The sequence below is a fragment of the Pseudomyrmex gracilis genome, unplaced genomic scaffold (assembly GCF_002006095.1).
Source record: "Pseudomyrmex gracilis isolate BER0280 unplaced genomic scaffold, ASM200609v1 scaffold_120, whole genome shotgun sequence".
NCBI lineage: Eukaryota > Metazoa > Arthropoda > Insecta > Hymenoptera > Formicidae > Pseudomyrmex > Pseudomyrmex gracilis.
The window spans coordinates 158786-180766 of NW_018020704.1; the positions used below are offsets into that span (position 1 = coordinate 158786).

The 21981-nt window shown below is 41.9% G+C and overlaps 2 protein-coding genes across 5 annotated transcripts in view; both read right to left on the bottom strand.

Moving 5' to 3' along the window:
- Positions 1-3956: 3956 nt before the first annotated feature.
- Positions 3957-21981, bottom strand: part of LOC109856479 (tubulin polyglutamylase TTLL4-like) — a 130929-nt gene continuing 112904 nt past the window's right edge. For 2 of the 4 annotated variants that reach the window (XM_020431800.1, XM_020431801.1), the window contains exons 4-5: positions 5116-6192; positions 3957-5003 (exon numbers count right to left, since the gene is read on the bottom strand). In XM_020431800.1, coding sequence (XP_020287389.1) covers positions 4400-5003; positions 5116-6179 — 1668 coding nt within the window. In that variant the 5' untranslated portion in view covers positions 6180-6192 and the 3' untranslated portion in view covers positions 3957-4399. Of the gene's footprint in view, positions 5004-5115; positions 6193-6529; positions 6594-15836; positions 16152-21981 lie in introns of those variants that run through there. The other 2 variants (XM_020431802.1, XM_020431803.1) reach the window with 2 other exon arrangements.
- LOC109856481 (enhancer of split m7 protein-like) lies at positions 10576-11924 on the bottom strand. The gene has a single exon (XM_020431805.1). The coding sequence runs from the start codon at positions 11652-11654 to the stop codon at positions 11028-11030; it is 627 nt and encodes a 208-aa protein (XP_020287394.1). The 5' UTR covers positions 11655-11924; the 3' UTR covers positions 10576-11027.

The window sequence follows — 21981 nt, forward strand, 5'->3', positions numbered from 1 at the left end:
GCAAAATCTGCATCTCGCTGCACTTACTCTATGTGTCGCAATATATATTGTGCGGAATCCGAACGATATTCGATAAATTTTTATATATTTCAATATAAAAAAAGATTTAATGCGATACGTACGTACGCGTGGGATATTTTGTTAGTTTTTTTATTTTTATTTTTATTTTTTTTTTTTGATAAAGATATCTAATTGTCAGGGGCTTGTTTCTTTCGCGTTGTTCCACACCTCGCGCGTGATTAGATTGCAGCGATTGCGTCGGCCGGGGAAGGCCAATCTCAGCTCGCGATCAAAATTTCAAATGGACAAACGGATGTTCGGAAGATAATCGAGAATTTACCGTATATATCTCGAATACGAATTTTGACACGAGGCACGCACGCCAACTACGGAAGGAGGGAGGGAGAACGCGCGCGGAAGCGTGGGAACGAGCGCTCTTAAGCCTTCTCAAAACAAAGCACGAGCTAGCTACGTGACGGAGGCGGGGGGCACGCGACGCACCTGACTACCGCGACGCTCCCGCGCCGCCCCGGCCGCTCCACGTGCTCGCATCCGCCCGCACTGCGATACCCCACCGTCCTCACCCCCTCTATCCCCGTCGGTTTATTAAGTCGTTACCCAGGGTCGAGTACACGTCCTCGCGCGCGCGCAAGCGGAATCTCGCGTGTACTTGTTGCTGCGAATAGTCGGCCGAATAAATTAGAGGGCGAATCGGATCGATGTCAAACCGCGAATGTTTGCGCGATGGGGATGAAAATTTGTAACAACCATTATTTCAAAACACATAATAAAACAATTATAAGATGTTGCAATAGATTTGCTTTTGTTTCAAATCATGTTTTTATAAAAGTAAAAGTAGAAATTAAAGAAAATGTGTTTAAAGTTCGCGAGTTATATCTTTGGATAAAAAAAAAATTATTCAAACTATACTTGAAGTAAGGAAACAAATGAAAAAAAAAAAACATTTGTGGAACATCTGTAAAATGACGGCGTGAGTAATCGCTACGAGTACTAGAATCGCATGTCACGTGCCGCCGCGCGAGTTAAATACACGCGGTTAATGTCGAAATTACACCGTTGTTATACGACGACGTTTGAACGACTCGCAAGAACCGTCCTTGGACGAATCATACGAGACCGTCTTTTATGCGACAACGGTCAAATGATACGCTAATTATGCACACGTGCGGAGGACGTATTGTAATCGCGCGTCTCACAATCATCGCGAGCACGAACTCCGCGAAGCCGACAAGGAACGGACGTCTAATGATCTAATCGACGACCGACATAAATGCATGAGTGGCTCGTGCGTGAATCGAAGACGCGAGGAAATTTACATCGCTCTGCTCATTGATGAGTCACTTCTACTTTTACACGCATCTAACGCAATATATCTCCGTTTTTTTTTTTTTTTTTTTTCATTGATCCTAATTTAACGTTTTTTTTCTTCTCTCTTCGTTTCAAAGTCCATTAACCAAGTGTAAGATGCTGACAAATGAGATGTAATTTTGTTACTGACTGTTGCTGCGAACAACCTCCATTTCCACGAAGAGAATACCGGCCTGTGATCAGTCTATTTGCTTAATGATTATTAATGATTATTAAGTCTTGCTGCTCAAGTTTTTTCGTGTATCTCCTCATTAGGAATCCGCCACCGGAATCAATTTGATCAAGTGACAAAGCGCAATCCGTGGGTGGTTTAATGATTCAATTAAGGCGAGTTTAGAGAATTTTAGTCTGATTATCTCCGGAATAAGCCGAAGAGCTCGATTCGCGGAACGGGCTTTGGAGATTTATCATTTCGGACGCGCCTTTTCCCGGTCGAGTAAATGTTCCGTACTAAAAACAAAACAAAATAAAAATCAAAAATCGCACGAAACGTACAAGACAAGAGTATCTCTAGCGTTAATGGACGGCAGTAAAAACGCTCACGTAACTACCTGTCCCGGTGTTGCGACGGTCTCCTTGAGATCTGTCCTCACGTAGAAGACGAGGTCCTTAGCCTTACGTGCCGCGCGGCGTTGTGTTGGTTACATAACGCACACGCGGGGCTCCGCGCTCGCATGAATGAATACATTCATAAAGAGACGCGGCCCGGCTTGGCGCGCACGTCGCGCGCATACGTAAGGCTACAATCTCAATAAGAAAATATGTCTATTATGTTGTTACAATAACGATATCAATTCATTGACCGTCGTGGCACTGAGCGGAGCCCATTGTCTCCAAATGGCAAGGGTGCTCCGTTGCACCGCCGAGAGAAATCGCCCCCCTCGAACAATTTCACTTCCAAATTCTGCAGCTCGGAAGTCGGGAGTCGTGTATGCAAAGACGCGTTCCGAGAATATAATCGTGACATTTTGGAAATTACACGTCAATCGATATTTCCTGAGTCATTTTTCTGAATAACGAGAAAATTTAGAATTTTACAAAAAAGTAATCAATAGTTACATTCATACGCGGCGGTTTAGCTCTCTCGTGAATCCGCGTTGAAGATACAACGAGCCATTTTCGATCCGTTCGACTTTATTATTCATGGAACGACATTTTCGCATCGTGTCCAAAGATGTCAAAGACTTGGAGTAGAGAAACGACGGAATTTAATTGTCACTCACAACTAGACGAGGAAACCAACGAATCAGACGTGACACGACTCCCTCTCTCCCCCGTGTCTTTGCTTCTGAAGACAATTGGTTCGGTCGCTACGATCACGGATCGTACTTCCTCCGGACAAAACTGATATATGATGTTTTAAGTGACGAAGTACCCGACTCGGTAATTGAATTTAAAGGGCGGAAGCGAAGAAATCTGGTCCCCTTTCGTATTAACCTAATCAAGAAGCAGTTGTGTCGGTGCTGCGCCGACTGTCGCGGTCACAATAGAGACATTAAATTGTCAGTACGGATTTATTAAACCCCGGCGCGGTGAATATAGCCGTGAAACTTGTTTGGGGACACGTCGCCACAGACCGTACACATTTCTCGTCTCTACGTACCTACGTATCGTGTTCGCGCGCATACTAAGTATTTTGCGCACACACAGCTATAAATTACTCTCAACTCTTGGACACTCGTACTACGAAAAAAAAAAAAAAAAAAATCAACTTAAAGAAGCTTTTAAGAGACTTCGAACACGCTGTTATTTATTGATAAATTAGCACTCTGAAGATTTTCACAAATTTCAAGATCGTTCGATGACACAGACGCAAACGCTTCCTTCCTGTGTGTGCCCATCGAGGGGCAGGTGCTTGCCCGTTCCCCGTTCTTGTTGTCGAAAATTATGCACGGCCGCTACATTAGCAAAGAGACTCTTGCGTATCGGCAGCTTTGACTTTTTATTATCGTCGCCGCCAATCTCGTACGAGTTGCCATTAGGCGTTCGATAATTTCGACATACGCGAACGTCTCATCGTTCTCGGTACGATGACTTGTCGACAATGTAGTTGGGGAAAAAGGAGGAGGGAGGGGGGGGGACCGCGAGGGGTCCCCCTTCTTTTCATCGGAACACTCACGCCGATGTTCACTTGCTCTTTATTACTGAATTTAAGACAAGTTTTTACCGGTAATGTATTTTTTGCATACACGTCTCCGGTGCATAATTGCAAAGAACTTAAAATGATCGAAGAGGTAACGGGGGGGGAGGGAGGGAGGGTGGGAGGCAATCTGCGGATAAAAGATGCACGCGAAATTGAAGAGAGATTGACGCGATTGACGAATAACGACTCTCCGGATTCGTTTTTACAAGCATTCCTACCGTTAAGGTAATTATCACGGAGAGGTATGAATAATGCATGATTTCTCACCTACCTGCTTTACCTGCTTGGTTACGTTTCGAAGATCTGGTGTTTTCTCTGTGAGAATGAAGTTCAAAATAATGTGCAACAAATCAAGACATGTTCTTTAAGTAAAACAAAAAAGTAAATTATTTAATGTTATTTTTTCTAAATAAGATTCCTGTGTTCAAAAAGTATCGTACAAAATTTATATCACTTTCTAAAATAAATGTTTTTACAAATGTTTCTTAAGAAATATACAAAGGGTGTGTCTGAAATTACATTGAAAAATAAAAATGAATCGAAAAAATCAATTTTGTGCAGTAACATAAAATAAGATTTGTTTGATATATTCGTGAGAAGACTTGCCCTGCACTTACTGAAATTTTTTTTTTTTTTTTATTAAAGACAGAATTTTATACATTTGAATAATTTGCACAACCGTGGAGAAAGGCACGTAATGAAATCGGCTCCTGATGAACCGTCGGACGTGGAAATGGTATGTTTACCCGTATATCAGCCTTGAGAAAAAAAGAAATTCCACTTGGTGGAGATTGCCGACGTGTGGCCGTATCACGCTTTCTTGAGTATAATACCATCGACGTCAACGGCGCTCGGAACAAAGATTATCTAATAAATCGCACCGGATGACGACTGTTCGAGATGATACTTGGACTTGCACAACTTCTGCAATCTGAAAATTCCTTTCTCCCGATTTTCGTCGTATTTGGCCTCCCACGCGTCAAACAGCATGTTGTAATATCGCGAAACGTCGAAGAATTGCAAGTAATGGTGACTATCGGCAGTGGGGAAAATTTTTTCGAACTGACCCAACATCGCCAATTCGTCTTCGTACACAATCAAGTGCCGAACGTCGTCGGGTGTGAGATCCTCGATTATTTCGTCAAGATAATCCTCTCGATTCCTCAAGTTCGCGTACAAGGATTGCTTGTGCCGCTCGTGATAGCTAAGATTATTTTGGTGCAGTCTATAATCTTGGCACACTTGATCTAATTGATATCTCTTGGCTAGTTTATCGACTATTTCCTCCGGTATGTTCGCGGGCAGTTGATATCCGGCCATATTGAAAACATTCGTAACAAGGGGTCCCTTAACGGCGATGTCAAGCTCCGAGGAAGACTGCAGAGAGGGCGATATATTTACCTCAAGTAACCAAGGTTTTAGAGTCTCATCCAAAAGAATATCAAATCCGAAAAGCTCATAGCAGGTGTACCTTAAGATTCGATTAAAAACAAAATAAAAACAAATACATATATTTTACATTAATTTTCTACGTGTCTTTCTATTTGTTTATTTTAATAAAAAATAAAGACTTGTTTTCTTACCTCGAAGTTGTGTTTATCCTCGTTAAGGTATTGATGGAAGACTCCCCGGCTATCATCGTCTTGACAACTATATCCTTTATGGACGCCCATATTTTAGCGACATTCACGTTCTCCTGTTCGAGGTAAGACCACAGTGTCTTCAGAGTCCATTTGTGTCCCGTGCGCGAATCCACGCAGTCGTTGTTGGTATACGTCGCGCTAGTCTTGTTGATGCTATAGTTGGTGAGATGCATGAAACGGTCGCTGAGGTAGTTGATGTCGTCGTTGTACTTGACGGAGGCAAAGCGCACTAGACCGTTCGGATAGATGTAGATTCTAAGCGGATTGAAACTGGTGACGAGTACGTAAAGGCGCAGATCGAACTTTGCGCCGTGTATCAACATCGGTCGCGATAGATATTGCTGTACAACGACGGCACGTTTCTTTGGTATCTGAGACCAGCGATGGACCACGCGAACCCCGTTTCCGCGGGCGGAGGCGGGCGGTTTGACGATCCATTTCTCCTTGCCGCCGGTCTTTTCCCACACTCTATGGAACACACGTAGATCCTGAGGTAGCACATAGGTGCGCGGCACAAAGTCGAAGTTCCGTTTGCCGTATTTCATCATCATTCGGGCGAGATTACGCGACAGTCGATCCTTGCGACCAATTTGGAAAGTCCCGGGAAAGTGGTTGACCTTCTGCGACTCGTTTAACGTTTTGTAGCAAACGGACTTGAGATGTTTGCCCCAACTGCCGCTCCAGTTCCGGCACTTTTTCAGCAATCGATAGCCGCTGTTCAGCACAACGCTGCGCACTATCAACGGCGTTATCGTGCTGAGATGCCATTTCAGGTGTCTCGTTATCTCATAGGGTAGAAATTCACCAGTTTTGTTGTGCGACTGAAAAGCGATGTAGGGCGCCACGTTATCGAACAGACTTCTGCGAAAGGGTAATTTCTTGTGCTTATCGCTGGACGGTTCATCTCCGTCGATATCGGGCACGCTCTCTTCATCGTACTGGGTTTCAATATCACAGCTGCTTGCGATGCTACTAATCTCGTCTTGACTGTCGATCATATCCATCTTTCAAAATAACCTGGAAACACACGGGAACAAAATGCGTGCGTTACGGTTTTGCAATAATTTTGACACACAAGCGATTTTACGTTGAATAATTATTACGCTATCGGAATATTGCGACTTCGCTTTTTTTTCGCAACGACAATGCGGCAATAGTTACGGCAAAAGCGATATATAACATCAAATTGCATTAAGTGCAAAACTTGAATACGTGAATCAACAGCTATAATTGGCATCTCTGTTTTTGTTTTTGGATATGTCTGTTGTTACCTCACACACATCAAATATAATAGAAAGAATTGTGTTATTTAAAATAAAACACAATTTTTAAAAATGTGATACGAGTGACGTACCTATTTGTGTGTTGTATGTTTAAACACTAACAGCATTATGAACAACGCGGCCACAAACACCTACCTAGAATACACAAATTGATTCACACATTATTATAATTAACGAAATCGGGAATAATATTTACGAATGTTCCATCGTTAATGACATTTGTTGTGTTATGAAAATTTGCGGGAAAAATATTCTCTGAGACACGCACACGCAGAGAGAATAAATAAATGAATGAATGAATGTCGCTTTATTTGTAAAGCGCTCTGGTATAATATTCCCTCAAGCGCTAAATAACAATATAGATAAAAAAAGATACAATAATCAGAAAGAATAATCAAAAATAAAGAAAAATGATAAAAATAAATTAAAAAAAACAATAATAATAAAAGAAAAAGAATATAAATAATAAATGATAATAATAAGAAAATAACAGTAATAATAACAAAATAATAAAATAAAATACTAAAAATAATAATAACAAAAATGAAAAATAACAGCAATTAATAGAAATACAATAAATAAAGAAAACATAAATAATTAATAATTGTTCAACATAAAGTGACTATAATTTGGCCTTAAAAGGGCCAAGACTAGTTATTCTATTCCACAACTCTGCAGAGAAACATCTAAATGATCGTTTAAATATTTCTGTTCTACAGATCGATATAGATAGCAGATCGTCTAAAGAAGTGCAACGGGAGGACTCCTTACTTTTAAATATTAATTCATTAAATAGAAGAAATCGCTTAGACTAAATTATGCTGTATATAAGAAGCAACATAAATTATTGTCTTCTAGTCTTGACTTTGAGCCACTGCAATTTGTTGAAAAGTGAGGAAATATGTTTATCTTTTCTTAAATCGAAGATAAATCTGAGAGAAAGAGAGAGAGGATAGAGTCGATTTCTTAAGAAACACGATCTGCTCTGATGTAATTATGAAATCGCGAGGATACATATCACCATAAGAAGATTTTTCGAACAGGAATTCACTCGACACACCTCTCAATAATTTATACTTCGATAAATTATTAAAGCAACATGTGTCAGAGCAAATTTATTTTAGAACTCGCTCGCATCCTTGAATTTTGAACAGTCAACAGACACCGACTCAACTTTCTTAATTTTCAATCATACAAATTACATATCTACAGAGTTTTAAAAAATTATTAATGAATTATTTATGAGAATTATTATGTTAAAAAGGATTAAAGAGTTTTTGACAATTTTAAAGCAAAACAATAATGAATATTTATTATTTATGAATATTCAATATTTATTTAACATTTACAAAGAATTATTATCTTAAGAGATTAAAGATTTTTTAGAAATTTTAAAGCAAAACAATAATGAATGTTTATTACTTATGAATATTTAATATTTATCTCTATGTATTATTGCGTCAAAACACAAATATCTTGCATGTTTTTATGTACACTTGTAATCTTTACTCTTTTGCGTATCTCTTAACTTTACGTTTCGAAAGAGACAAAAAAATGTTACAAAACAAATTCAATAAAAATTATCTTTTGAGACTGCTCGCGTACTTTAGCATTTGACTACATGTAAAAATGTTTTTGTCGATAATTTGATTATTTTCACACAGCATCTCTTTCGCAACGTTACGTTTAAACGTTCGCGAGTCAACGACCGATTCGTGTATGTCTCGATAATTGCGAACATGCAATTTCTCGCACGCGAGTAGTTGCGCGCCTGTCAATCGCACATTGCGCTTGAATGAGAAGCTGGTGTGATGGGCTCGTTTCCGCTGGCATTCGAGACGATACTTTTTACCGTGCGATTGCACGTTCAAAGGAACAACGTTATAGAAACGAAGGAAAAAGAAGAGCAAATTGCCGCGCAATTTATTTTAGAAGCGATAATACTCGTCTTTATTGTTCGGTTTGACAACTCTTGCTTATTAACCGCAATTTACTTTAATTATCATACATCAATAAAAGTATCAGAAAGTAATTCTCTCTATAGCAAAATTGCAAAACTTAAAAAATTAGAAAACCTTCTCAATTTTAAAAATGTGTTTGTACGGGACAGAACAGGATATGTCACGAATACCTTTTTTATGTACATATACATATCTGTTATTTCTCACAAACAACGTTAATAGTCGTTCCGATCGATAAATATGTTTATTTTTGGCGTGAATGTCAATGAAAAAAAATTTCATTATTTGTTTCACTGTTTACATAATGAAAAAAAAAAATAATTAAATTCTTGATATCAAAAGGTCGTTTCCTTAAAACAACTTCGTTCGTCTTTTTGATCGCAGCCGCGTAATTTCACAACGGAAGACGTTTTCTGTTCTCTTTTTACACGCTCGCAAAAAAATAGAAACAAAGTAAGATAGAAGAACAACTATGATTTCGCAATAATAAGATTTTACATGTAACATTTACGAAACCGGAGTTATGTTTTTTTTTCTTTTATTTTTTTTTTAACGATAAATGTGCAGAGAGCGTAATACGCGCGCGGAAACCGTGTCATAATTACGATGATGAATATCAAGATGCACAGCCAGACGTGTAAGCACGGGGCCAATATAAAAAGTGCGAGTTGTCGATTAATCTGCCGCTTCGAGACGCGTGTTAAGTAAATACCTCGGCGACCGCGCGGCAATTAAATACTCGTTATCGATCGCGCAGTCGACGGAACACGGTGCCGATGCATTAATCGGAAAGTAAGACGGAGAACTTACGGGGAGGAGAAAAGAAAGAGTTAATTTTCTTTCGCGCGTCCCACTTACGTGAAATCAAATTATCACGATGTTTTCGGGAGGACTGCAGGCTCCGAAGGAGGACTGGAGCACCGAAAAAGTGTGAAAGCGTCGCACCCATCGATCGCGGCGCGCGATTGATCGATGACATTTGGAGCGATCTGTTCATCTGTTCGGCCACCTTGGCTTGCTTCTCCTTTTTGCGGAAGACCGCAGGTCGTTTCGGTCGACAAAAAGAAAACTCATTCGAGTGGCGTTAATTAGCGTGCCAATTAACAAATTTCGGCGAAATCGATTTTTAGCGACAAAAAAAATGTACATATATCACGCTGGATCTGCGTGTGAAAACGCGAGAGCAAAACTGCGTTCTCTCTTCTTGAAACGCGCGCGAAGCGGATATTGTGCTTGTGACGCGCGTGGAGAATGAGGGAAATTGATTAAATTGTGTTTTAAGGTTGGGACGCAAGAAAGCTCGCATATTAAGCCACGTAAGACACGTTAATATTCATGTGTCAGCTTTGTCACCTCCGGGGCATGACAGGGTATATGCCCGGCGGCAAGTGTGACAGGTGGTTTTCGATTTCTTACAATGTCGCGATTAAAAACATCGCCGGCCCCGAACATTGTATTGCGCCTTTTATATACGCGGCGAAGGTGACTTGCTGTAGCGTTCTCGGCGTCGCGCGCTATGCAATTTAACGCGGTTCAATCTCGTTATTGTAATTTCTTTGGGATTTCCTGGTGATGTGTAGAATCTGTAGAGTCGGCTGTGTGAAAAGTCGGCAAGAGTTATAGACAAATGGTCGACAAATAAACCAGATCTATGATATATTTCTCCGATCTTTTTTTTGAAAATAGTTTTTATATTTTACAAATTATTATTTTGTAAATTTATTTTGATTAGTTGTAAATGTGTGAAAAATTCGAGAAAAAAAAATATAAATCAATAAAAATGTTGTAATATACATCGCTTGTCAAATATAACTTCAAAACGTCCACAATGCTTGTGTCACGTATGTAGATAACCATTATAGCATGACTCATTGTGAAATCTCAGTAAGATAACTTCAATCGTTGATTTATGATTACCTGTACTAATACACAATAGCATTTACACAATGGAAAATAATGTTGTTTAAGTTTTACGTTAAATATGGAAATGAGGAAAAACATTTTTTTTTTTTTTTAGACTGAATACATAGTTCGACGCATATTACAAGAAATAACAATTATTTGTATATCAATTTGTTTGGTTTGATCTTGTCTTCATGAGGAAAAAAGGAACATGACATGTATCGGGTGATAATTAATTTGAGACGTTGTTTATCATTGAAACAAGACGTTTATTGATGATGCGACTCGGCCAATCTCAAGACACAGAGAAGTGCCGATCATTGTTTTCAAAAGAGATTCTTAAACATAACAAGTTAATAGTTATCTATGTAATAGTTGCTTTAACTTTGCGAGAAAATAGTCATCTCAGGTACAAAAATGGAACCCTATCACAGATATCACTTAAAGCTTTATCACCTATGTACAATACGATAAAATTGACGCCCCGCTGTGAAGCTAAACATAAAAGTTCTCAAAACGTCTTTAAATGTTTTTTTTTCTACAACGAGGCTTCGTAAGAAAAGAGTTATCATTTGGAAGACAGTGATTCGTCGTTCTCCTTCGTCGCAGCGTCAGGACGTGAGCCTCTTCGTCGAGGAATCGTCGTCCATCCCGATCTCGTCCGCTCCAAAGGAGTGTCAAAATAATTCAAACGTCATCCTTATCATCACCAGGGCCTCCAGACTGCGTTGGTGGACGTCTCGGAGGATTCACCAGAGGAACTCGCGACACTGACGGGACTCTGCGGCGGAGTGTACACGTTCTGAGGTACGCTCGTTTGGCCGGACATCGTTGTCTTCGTCGTCGCTGCTGCTGCTGCTGCCGCTGTTGCTGTTGCGACCGTGTGTTTGGCGCCAGCCGGGCCCTCCAATCGTCGCAGGCAGCCGCCGAGGTGTCGCATGAGTTGAGCGCCCGCGGCTGGATGCACCGCCGCTGCGACCGGCGTCGAAAGGAAGGTCGACACTTCCTGAGCGCACTGAGTGAAGCCGTCGCGGAATCGATCGGCGTAGCTGTTCTCCGGGGTGAGAGTTAGTCGTCTGGCGGCGCGAAGTGTGTGCAGATGACGCACCGTCAGCTCCAGAATGTCCGCCTTCTCAAGCTTCGCCACGTTCTCACCCTCGGCCTGCAACGCGGTCACCATCAAGTCCTTGAGCTCGTCCAGACAGCGATTGATGCGCGCGCGTCGCTTGCGTTCCAGCATCGGCTTCATCACCTTGCGGTATTGATAGGTGCGCGAAACCGGCTCCTCGTACTCCATGCCGCTGACCGGCGTGTAGCTCGTGTGCGGCGACATGATGTTCACACTTTGTATCGTCGTGTTATCACTGGTCACAAAAAACAACTTCAGTAAGTCCAGAACAGCTGCTTTCTTCGGCGTTGCGCGTCTCAAGCTCCGAGGACAATCCTCAAGGATTGTTCGGAAGAGTCGGGAGAAGTGAATGCGCGATCGAAAACAAATTTCGCCCTTGGATTATACTAGTATTACTCTGTATTACTGGAGTAAGAGCTGTGTAGTCTCGGAGTGCCGAGAATGCGTATGTCTGAATCCGTACGTACTCGTGACGGTTCTGATCGCTGGTGGGGTGCAACCCGTTCTTTATATGCAGCGCGCTTCCCCACCAGCGTCGCCAGTCGTCTTGCGCCTCGCGCTACGGCGACAGAGGGGTTTGCGGGACGCGGTGGCGAAGCCTGCAGCCCGCGTGCACAACCAGCCAGCCAGCAGCCGTGGCGTATCGTGGGAAGCTCGCGGGCCGGAGCGTTCCCACAGATCGGGGGCCTGTTGGAGCCTGCACAGGTTCTGTGCCGCTTGACGCCTGCTAGTCGAGGAGGGGGCCCTCGTTGCGTGCGGGAAGCGCGGGGGAGGGGACGCCTCGCTCACCGAGGGCACACCTGCACACTGCTCCGGACGCGCCGAACTCGCGCGCGGACCGACACGAGCGGAGAAGTGAGAAGAGGAGAGCACACGCCACGACGCGCGACCAGCACGAGGACGACTCGCGCGATCCGTCGCGCGGTCGAGCGGCGCGAGCGTGATCGCGCGCGGCGGCGCCGGAGGTAGAGATTATCGTGAATGAATCTATGAAGATGGTACTTCGCGAGAAATTGCGCAGACCAAGCGGAAGCGCAAAAAGAAACAAAATATGTCGATAGCGAATCCGCGACGATTCTCGCACCTGAGATAACGATTTTTTTTTTTTTTTTTTTTTTTTTAAAGCGCGACGCAAGAATCTAAACACTATTATTAGCTTGTGTACCCACGCTCGAGGCACGACACTTGTTGATTTAGTGACTTAACAGCGACTTGTAGTGCACGTGCACACACGCGTGTCGACAAACACCACTCTCCCGGGTACTTATGCCATCTCCGCAGCGAATCGGGCCGGACAAAGTTCGCGTTCTTCTTCGAGTACAACAATGGAAATAAATATCACGGACGACCCCCATGCACTTGTGCGCCATTATCGCGATTATTCAATAGATTATCGTGTCTTCTTATATGTGACATCGCACAAATCCGTTGACCGAAAATTTATTTAGAAATTTATTTGACGATAAAAGTTTTTGTTGTGTATTTATATACACTCGTGCAATTTTTTTTTCTATAATATTAGAAAAATTATGATAGAAAATTTTTGACTGTAAAATTGATTCGCGCACATATGTTATTCCGCTTAGTTTACTTTTCGATTCTTGCGACGGAAAAGCATTTTTACCCTTCAGTTCCCGCGAATATCCGAATATAATTAACCTTACGATCTCTTCCTGCTTAGAAAGATTTGCACAATATTTGGTAGGAACTTTGCATATATTCCCCACTCGACATTAGTCTGACATTAGGGAGGCCCCGCTCTCTTGAAGGGTTTCAACAACCGGTTCTCCAGGACGTGCAATCGAGCGGGGCCCGGGAGCCGATGTTTTGAATTATAAACGTACGATCTTAATGATCCGCCCATTTTCGGACCCCGACGGGTTTCGCTTGCGGGACTTAACGAGGTGTTTAGCCCTTTTGGAAGCCGATACCCCAAACAAGGCCCCGAGAGAGTGGGCCGGTCGAGTATTTATGATGATTCTCTGTGTCTAAACGCTAAAGCAAGACAGTCGTCTCGGCGGCAATGCGGATACTTCTACGACGATGTGTGCGCCTTCGATAACAAACAAACAAAAAAGAAAAAAAAAAGAAAAAAAGAAAAAAAATCCTTCTCCTTGAATACACAACCGCCACTTGACTGCCGCCGATCTGTTCGAAATTACGACGGCTAGTTATATCTACAGTAGAATTTTGTCGAGTCGAGATCTTTATGAGCGTGAGGAAAATATGACTGTCGCGGTGAAGATTCCTGATCGAAGGAGTATCTCGTCGTCATGTTTCTGTAAACAGGTATCTCTTCAGCGAGAGATAAGTCCGTCATTGATTCCAGCGAGGCATTATCAGACATAAATTCTTTCTAAGAGGATAACGCGGGTCTAGCGATCGTATTTTTGGACCGCTGTCGCGGGAACAAAACCGAGATGTGTATCGTTCGCAATATATTTTTACGGCAAGAGATAACGTGGCGTAGAGAAATATAATGAACACACAAATCTGCTAATTTTATTATCCTTTAAAATTCTTAATCCTCCTTATGTTATCCTTATCTCGATACAGTCTTCTGTTCGTATATATATATATATGTATGTGATCAGGTAGATGTGTATACACTTATCTCTTATTAACGTTTTTCTTATGCCACACACACACAGATGCTTCGACAATAAGATAATCTCAAAATACATACACCCAAAATAAGATCTACTCGATCTCTCTTCAGCAACGTGTTCCATTAATAATTCATCACGTGTGCCACGTATATAATATTTGTTATCGATTCTCAGCGCTTGTATCCGATTTAGCAGCGCGATTACGCATCTTCTCTTTCGTAGATCGCTTCTTGCTCGTTTATCAACATTAAGCGCCCTCTTCACCTCTCTCTCTCTCCGTCTATCGTATGCACGTTCCCGTCGGACGAAAATAAGGCAGCGGCAAGCGAGCGAGCGAGCGAGCGCGCGCCGGTAGAAGACCGGTAGGATAATTACACTGATTGGCCATACGAGCCGGATGCGGTACGCGCGTACGCCTGTTAAAGCCCCGACGAAACGAGCGTTATCCGCGGCGCTATTGCTGGGACACCGGGTACGTATTATTGCCCCACGTTAACAACTCGTTACCGCTCGGCCAGGCCGCTCCATCGCGGCGAAATGAAATGTTGATATTCCCGCGGCCGGTTGCGTGCGTACGCAACGTGTCTTTACGCTGATTCCCGATGATAAAGTTCGCGATTTGTTTCTGGGTCCGACGGTTTTTTTTATTTTCTTTTTTCTTTTTGTTTTGCGCGCCGAGACCGGCGCGCGCTTCCGCGTTCGCCGGATGGGTCGAGGAAGTTTTCACCTCCGGCGAGAGAAAAAGCATAAAACATTAATTTCGCGCGTTGACGATACCTACCTACGCGTAACCGTTAAGCCGATATTTCAGTTGTCCGATGCATCGAGTTCGTCCGATGCATTAATTAGCCGCGTGATGGGAAAATTACAGGGTCCTCCGAAAATTCTTTGGACGTTCGAGAATATCCGTCAGACGCTTTTTAACGGTTCGAATAAAACTTGATGTATCCGAGAGATCGGCGTGACATTAATTACGAGCGATATTGAAACGCGTATGCTCGACGGAGCGTTTAACGATAACGTAATTTTATGTTGTTCAATTAATTCAGTTGAATATTCTTTGATGTTACAATATTTTTGTTTTTTATATTCGCTAAAATTTTGTGATAATAAAGTTTCGCAATGTTGTAATTTAACACTTTAGTCGAAATGTTAAATCAACAGTTTAATTAGATAAAAAGAGCGATAATGGAGTTGCTGTCATTAAGTTGTTGCAAGCGTAACACGTGCTAATGTGAATTCACACGTGCGAATGAGACGACAATAAAAGGTAAGACGGTCTTTACAAAATCGTTGCGTGAGTCATCGCGTCTATTAAATAATCCACGAGCAAACAACAAAAGCAGCCGACAGAACTTTTATATATTCGAGGATATACACTGAACTCATCCTCAGGGCAGATGTGTAACAAATATAATAAGTACATACATGTATATAATAAATACGCGAATGTAATAAGTGTGCGAGATCAAATAATAATCGATACGCAGCTTCGCCTTGTGAAAAAAAAAAAAAAATCGCGAAACAATATTCCAGGAAATAATCGAGCCGACGGGCTCGTTGCGATATCGCGGCGTGTAATTTATTATCAAATTCGTATCAGAACGAAGGAACGTGAATTATCGCACGACCCATCTCCCCACTCTTCCCCAAACTCATCGCGAGGCAACGTGTAAATAATCAACAGATGTATTTTTTCTCCTCGAGCTACAATAACAATAAACTAAAAAATAATAATCCTCTGCCTCCCGCCGCTCTGAGTAACAGTAATATTTACCGGAACAGCAATTCCGCGACCTCTCGAGGGAATCCTGCCTCTCCTCGTGCTCTGTGACTTCGGTCGTCCACGTGGAAGAAGATGTAAAAGGTTAGGTTGCCGATGGAAATTCCTAGCGTGTCGGCGCGCGAAACTTCCGCAGCGAGGCTCTCCTTCTTCTTCTTGTGCTCTCGCGAAGACACTCGTCGACGAGCCTCTTCTCTTCCCATTCGTCGCTTCCCCTATTCTTCTTCCCTACCTTCCTTCCTCTCACGCAATCATCCATCGTTTCTCTCCAACCCCTTGTTCACGAGCCTCCCTCTTTTTTTCTCTCTTTCTCTCTCTCTCTCTCGCTCTCTTTCTTTCGTCCGTCTCTTTCTCTCGGCGCAGAATGGGTAGCCTCGCCTCCGAAATTCTTCCGGTTGTATATACTCTTGGCTCGTGCTACGAAACGTGGGAATGTTCTCAGGCCCGGAGTCCGACCCCACCACGTGGTAACACGCGTTGCAACGAACCGTATATGGCGCGAGCAGCGATGGGATCGACATGATTGCGAGACGGTAGAGTGCACTTGAGTTTCCACTTCCAACGATCGAAGAGCGAATATTCTTTGATATTTCTGTCGTGTGTCGATCGAAACGACGTTGTGCGACGTGCATAAAACAAAATAATCGCTATTTTACAATTATTACAACTTTGTCACGTATCACTGTTTTTTAAGTCAATCTAATTTGAATTTTTCCCAGTAATTTCTCAGTTTTTAAAATGTTTTCAGAAAAAAGATTTCTTTTGTTCGAGTTAAACTCTCTCTTTTCCAGATTTTATATCCGTCTAATTAATCAGTTTAATTGCGTGTCTTATATACATGTAATACGTATCTTGGAATTCACATAATCACTTTTTGAAAACGGTATCAGCTCTATCCCATCGCTAGCCGGTCGTGCACGAGCGCGACGGATTGCGTGCGTGTGCGAGGCGCGTACGTATACGCAACACGAAAGAAACGCGCTTCTTCTTGGCTATCGGCATTGTGTTGCGCCGAGCTGTGAGTTCTCTTTTGTGAAGAAGAGGAGGCAACCAGCCGGTAATGTAACCTTAGCGCTGCCCCATCTCGCCGCGTTGTGCACATAATGCGGAGGCTATTGTACGCAGCACGGGCCACATTGTTGCCCGCATCTTGCTGGCGTCCTACGACGCCGACGGCGTTCCTGAGGGAAAGACGGCCGCGCTGTTCTCTTCCCCCCTTCCTCCTTTCGTGCGGTTACCTACCTACCTTCTCTCATCTCTTCTTCTTCGTGAGCTCGTTCCTCGTGCTGAATTACGCCGACATCCTTGGAGTAGGTCGCGCGAGACCGGTAACGCGGTAATACGCTAATGCTCTTTTTGTTATGTGGCTGATGATGATCGGTGACTTTTTAAACAGCCTCCTTGGCAAACAAAAGCAGGAGGGTATAAAAGAAAAGGTGGTTTCCCGACAATCTTAAGCAAAACTCGTTATTGTTGTTTTGCGTGATAACCAAATGGCCTCGTTTTATTTCTCTTATTTCCGCAGTATCTTATCCCGAGTTTCTCATTTTTATGGAATAATTGCTCATGTAGAGAAAATGATAATTGCACATCTGGTACGTTTAAGAGCAGAGATCACTTAATCTCTGATAATGACGATATGTCTTTATTTATTTTCTTAACATAAGAATTTTATTAAATATCTCTTCGGCCTGATATATTTAACTTAAAGATTTATCAATGTTTGACGCCTACAATCTTAACATTATCATGAACTTTTCTTGCTCTCAACAAAATCTGATACACCCGATACACACGAGTATGTCAATTATTCCGATAATGACCATTTTTATTTTCCCCAAGTCCGAACACGAGATATTTTACCATGTATATCTTCGAATTAAAATTTTTCACAGAAAAAGTTGTTAATAATACGTTCGATGCCACCAGCTGCAACCTTGACGTTGTTATCGTCTCTTCTCTTGCTCTCAATAAAATTGATCACATTTTATTAAAGCGTCGACATAATAAATAACAAAAATAATTTTATCCAGGAAAAAAAACTAAAAGTATATTGCATGTTCTGTAATGCAGTCGGATTACGCGAACATCAACATCATTTCAAATTAGTTTCTTTTCCTCTCTTTCCTTTGTTTTTTTTTTTTACAGAAAAACTTGTTCTACTAATTTCGTGACTTTGTTTTTTAGATAATATCGCGATAATTTCGCGCAAAAACAAACAGATTAAATCGGCAATAACATTTTTCTCATATCGCTCTGGCAAATCGCATAAATTTCAAATTACACGTTGTATCCGGTACGCTATTTTTGCGCAGACTTATAAAGTCCGCTACGTAAAAAAACATTACACATCGTAATACATTTCGAGAGATATTTTTCCTCTTAGCGTTTCTTTCGGCAAAGATTACGCGTCTCATTAAACGTCCCATTACTGCTACGGTTACACGCTCGCGTCTTACATAAAATTAGCATACGTAAAAAGCAAATTTCCAACTTGTACCGCGTATCTTACGAGCTTATCCAGACTCAACATATTGTGTGTATATTGCACGAGCACAATGTTTCAATTAGCAAAATCGTCATTTCGCGTACGCGGAGTGTACATATCGCCGCCTCCTTTTGATTATATTCCTTTCCAAGAATTCCACGCATTCATTTTAAAGCGAAAATCAAAATCGCTTTCACTTGCTTCTGTTGCAACAAACAATCCCGCCCCGAGCAATTTGCCGCGAAACGATTACGCTCTATCTGACAAAACACTGTTCTTCTGCAATTTTGTCGCGCGCTTCTTATTTCTCCTTCGTGCACGCACACGTACGCACAAGTGTAATCCCACCCACATTTTGCCAAGGAGGCGTTCACTGTTTATCTTCATCTTGCCTCCACTTCACCATCCCTCACTCGACAGCGTCACGAACTCTTCTCTTCGTGCCACCTGTATAGGTGTTTAAGCCGCGCGCGCGCGCGCTGCCTACGTTATTCTCTAAGACAGCCCGCGGCAAAACGTTCGTCTCTCTTCACTTTTCCGTCTTTTTGCCGAACTTCCCCTTGCGCGTCTTCTTCACATGACCACGTCTCATCGGGAGACAGGAGAGGAGATCTTCCACGGATATCTTTCTCAGGACGCAATTTGAATAATTACACTACGCGCGCGCGCCCGCACGATGAAGCAAAAATTCGCCGGACTATTAATCCGCGAGTACTACTACTGGCGCGCTCCGTCCCTCCGAGAGAGAATCCTCGACCGTAATGCTCCTCCGGATGAAGTAATCGCGACGTGGTGCGATTATACGAAACGTTGAGTTTCTTCGGAGACGAGAGAAAGTGCGAAGAGACTAAACCTCCGTTCGCTCCTCCTTTGGCAATTTGTCTCATTGAGATTGTCTCTTCCGATTTGCATTTATTCGCGGAAATAATTGCGAGATAAAAGCGATATTTCTGATATTATCTTCAATCACTCGCGAAAAAGGAAGTTGCGGCCGGGAGAAAGTTTTGTTAAAAAAAAAAAAAAAAACAAGTTATAAGAAAGTTACTTAAAAAACACCTAATCTTTTTTTATATAAATATACGAAGAGAAATATCTAGATAATATTTTTTCGACACGATAAGAACGTGACAACCTCACAATAATTTCTCAATGCAAGCGAAGATAATTACTACGTCGGCGTGGATTCGTCACGGATCTCGACATGTGTTTCTCGCTCGCACATGAAGCGCATACGTGTATATATATATATTGTCACGCTTTAAATCCGGCTCGCGTCTCGGTATTTTGCAGAATCCACGGATAACATGTTCCTTCGTTCGTAATTAAAGCCGCGGAGTTTATGTACGGAAAGAGTCCTCTCTTGCTTCTCTTCGTTACTTTACGCTCTCGTGTACTTTCCTTCTTATCTTAAGCCGGGTGAGCTAATGTGGGATTAAGAGTTGCCTTTTGCGCGGCAGTAATAACTCCCATCGCTTTTTCGCATACCGCAATGTTGTAGCTACGTTCGTGACATGCACGCCTTACGTGCCAGCTGCGAAGGAAATCCTTTTTGCACGACGACGGTACGTGTGTGTCGATCTCCGAGAAAAAAACGGCGGAATGAAACGAGTCTTTAATTGCCGACGTTATGCGTAATCATTTTTGTGCCGACGTTAATGCGCAAATATTACGAGACCTTTCAAAGGTTTCGTGTTTTCGGCAAATTGTTCGGAGAGATACGCGTCGTATCTAATTTCGTCATCTCGATTATGTGTTCGATTTTAATACTTCGGTTTCGGGCGAGTTTCGGGATGCGTAACTTGAGAGGTTGGTGATGCGAATGATTGAGAAAACAACAATATTATATAGAATTAATGATAATAATAAAACTCGCTCATCGAGCAAAAAAATAAGTAAAATTTATCAGGTATTCATTTGCGCAACTGAATTCTGACGTACTTTTCATCTTTCTCTCTTTCTCGCGCAAATTTAAGTAATTATCTCATATGTTGATTGAACTAATGTCTTCCGTATGTCTACACGTACGTAATTATGTAGAAAAAAAATTTCAAAATTAATTTTGAATTAATTACATTTCCATTTACGTCTTATCGTGCCTTCTCCAAAAGCGCGATTACGTAAAGAAAATCACATCGTGTGTTCATTGCCGAGGCTGCGAACTAAACGAGCGCTGTGTGCGTCGCACACGGCAGCGATTTATGGAAGACCGATATGAGAGACCGGCAGGCTTACCGGTGGCGATTAATCGGGCTCGTGCGGATGAAACCGTGTGTGCCTGCGCGCGTCCGGACTTACGTAAGTAAGGCTCTTGGTGGCTGACAGGCTTTACCGCTCAATCTGGCGAGGTGAAAGTCGCCGAGGATGGTGCCGCAAGGAAATGAGTTTAACGACTTCGAAATCAACCGCGCAGGGCAATCAGATCGGGATCGGACGGCCGCGGTTGTCGCTTGTAAAACCGCCGGTTTCTGTGATTTATGTCGGCGGTTGCCGGCGCTGATGAGACGTCGTCGCGCCGTTCTCGCGTCGAAAGTCTGGGAAATACGCGACGTTAGCCAACAGACATCCGGTGAAAGAGAGAGAGAGAGAGAGAGAGAGAGAGATTTGGTGTTTTTGAAAGACAGAAACTTCGACAGGGTACCAAATCACTTTTTCTCAATCAATATCGATCTCCAGATATACATATATATTTATATGTCTGGAATATAAAATATACAAAAATTGTAGACAAGCTAAAACTTTTTATATTCCCCACTAAATTAATTTCATTTAGAAAAACCTCTTTCTCGAGAGAAGTAACAGCATAATAAACACATAATTAATGTGCAAATTTATGTAAAATCAAAATAACATGTTGATAAATTCTGATAATTACAAGTAGTTAAGCCAGATATTTTTTTATAGACACAATTGTTCAACGTTTCGAAATATGTTTTGTAGAAATTCTTAGAAAAGAAAGTAGAAATTAATGCGTGTAATTTAAAATTCTTAATGAGCTTTTCAATAAAAGCTCACGAGAAACGCTTCGATGTTTCTGATAAATATCTTTCACTCGGGAGCTGTGGTTGACCACTAAAGAAGTCTAATTATGAGCTCTATCCAAAAGTCTATCTTATTTAAAAGTTCTGTCGGGGAAAGAGAGAGACTCCGCGAGAAAAAGATAAAAAAGATTACATTCTCGAGAAATAACTTCCTTTACAGATCTCTGGGTTTCGGATTCCGCTTAATCTTTATATGTATTTACGTCCGGGGCCAGATCTCCTTCTCACATCAATCTTCTCTCGCATACGATTGACCTCACAAAAGAACCGCTTCGATATCGTGAGGCGACTTAATCCGAGCGTACCGCACATGTAATCAGCCACATTAAAGTCAAACGTATCTCTTTCAAACGTTAAGCGACGTCGAGATTTGATACCGATACCGTTTTGTTACGTCGCATGTGTGTGTGTGTAGTCTACGAAAGTGGAAATATTATAATTTATTCTAAATAATTAAAAACAGTTTTGTACCATATCGTCTATCTTCTCGGAAAATGATAATAACATTCCAAACACTTTGAGAATGATCAAAAAGATTAATTTCATTCGACGTGTGTTAAAATTAAAGTAGCCTGATATCTGATATCATTTTTTTGCTCGATCGTATCGCGCG

Coding starts and splice junctions, on each gene's coding strand:
- LOC109856481 (XM_020431805.1), bottom strand. CDS start 11,654: ATGTCGCCGCACACGAGCTACACGCCGGTCAGCGGCATGGAGTACGAG.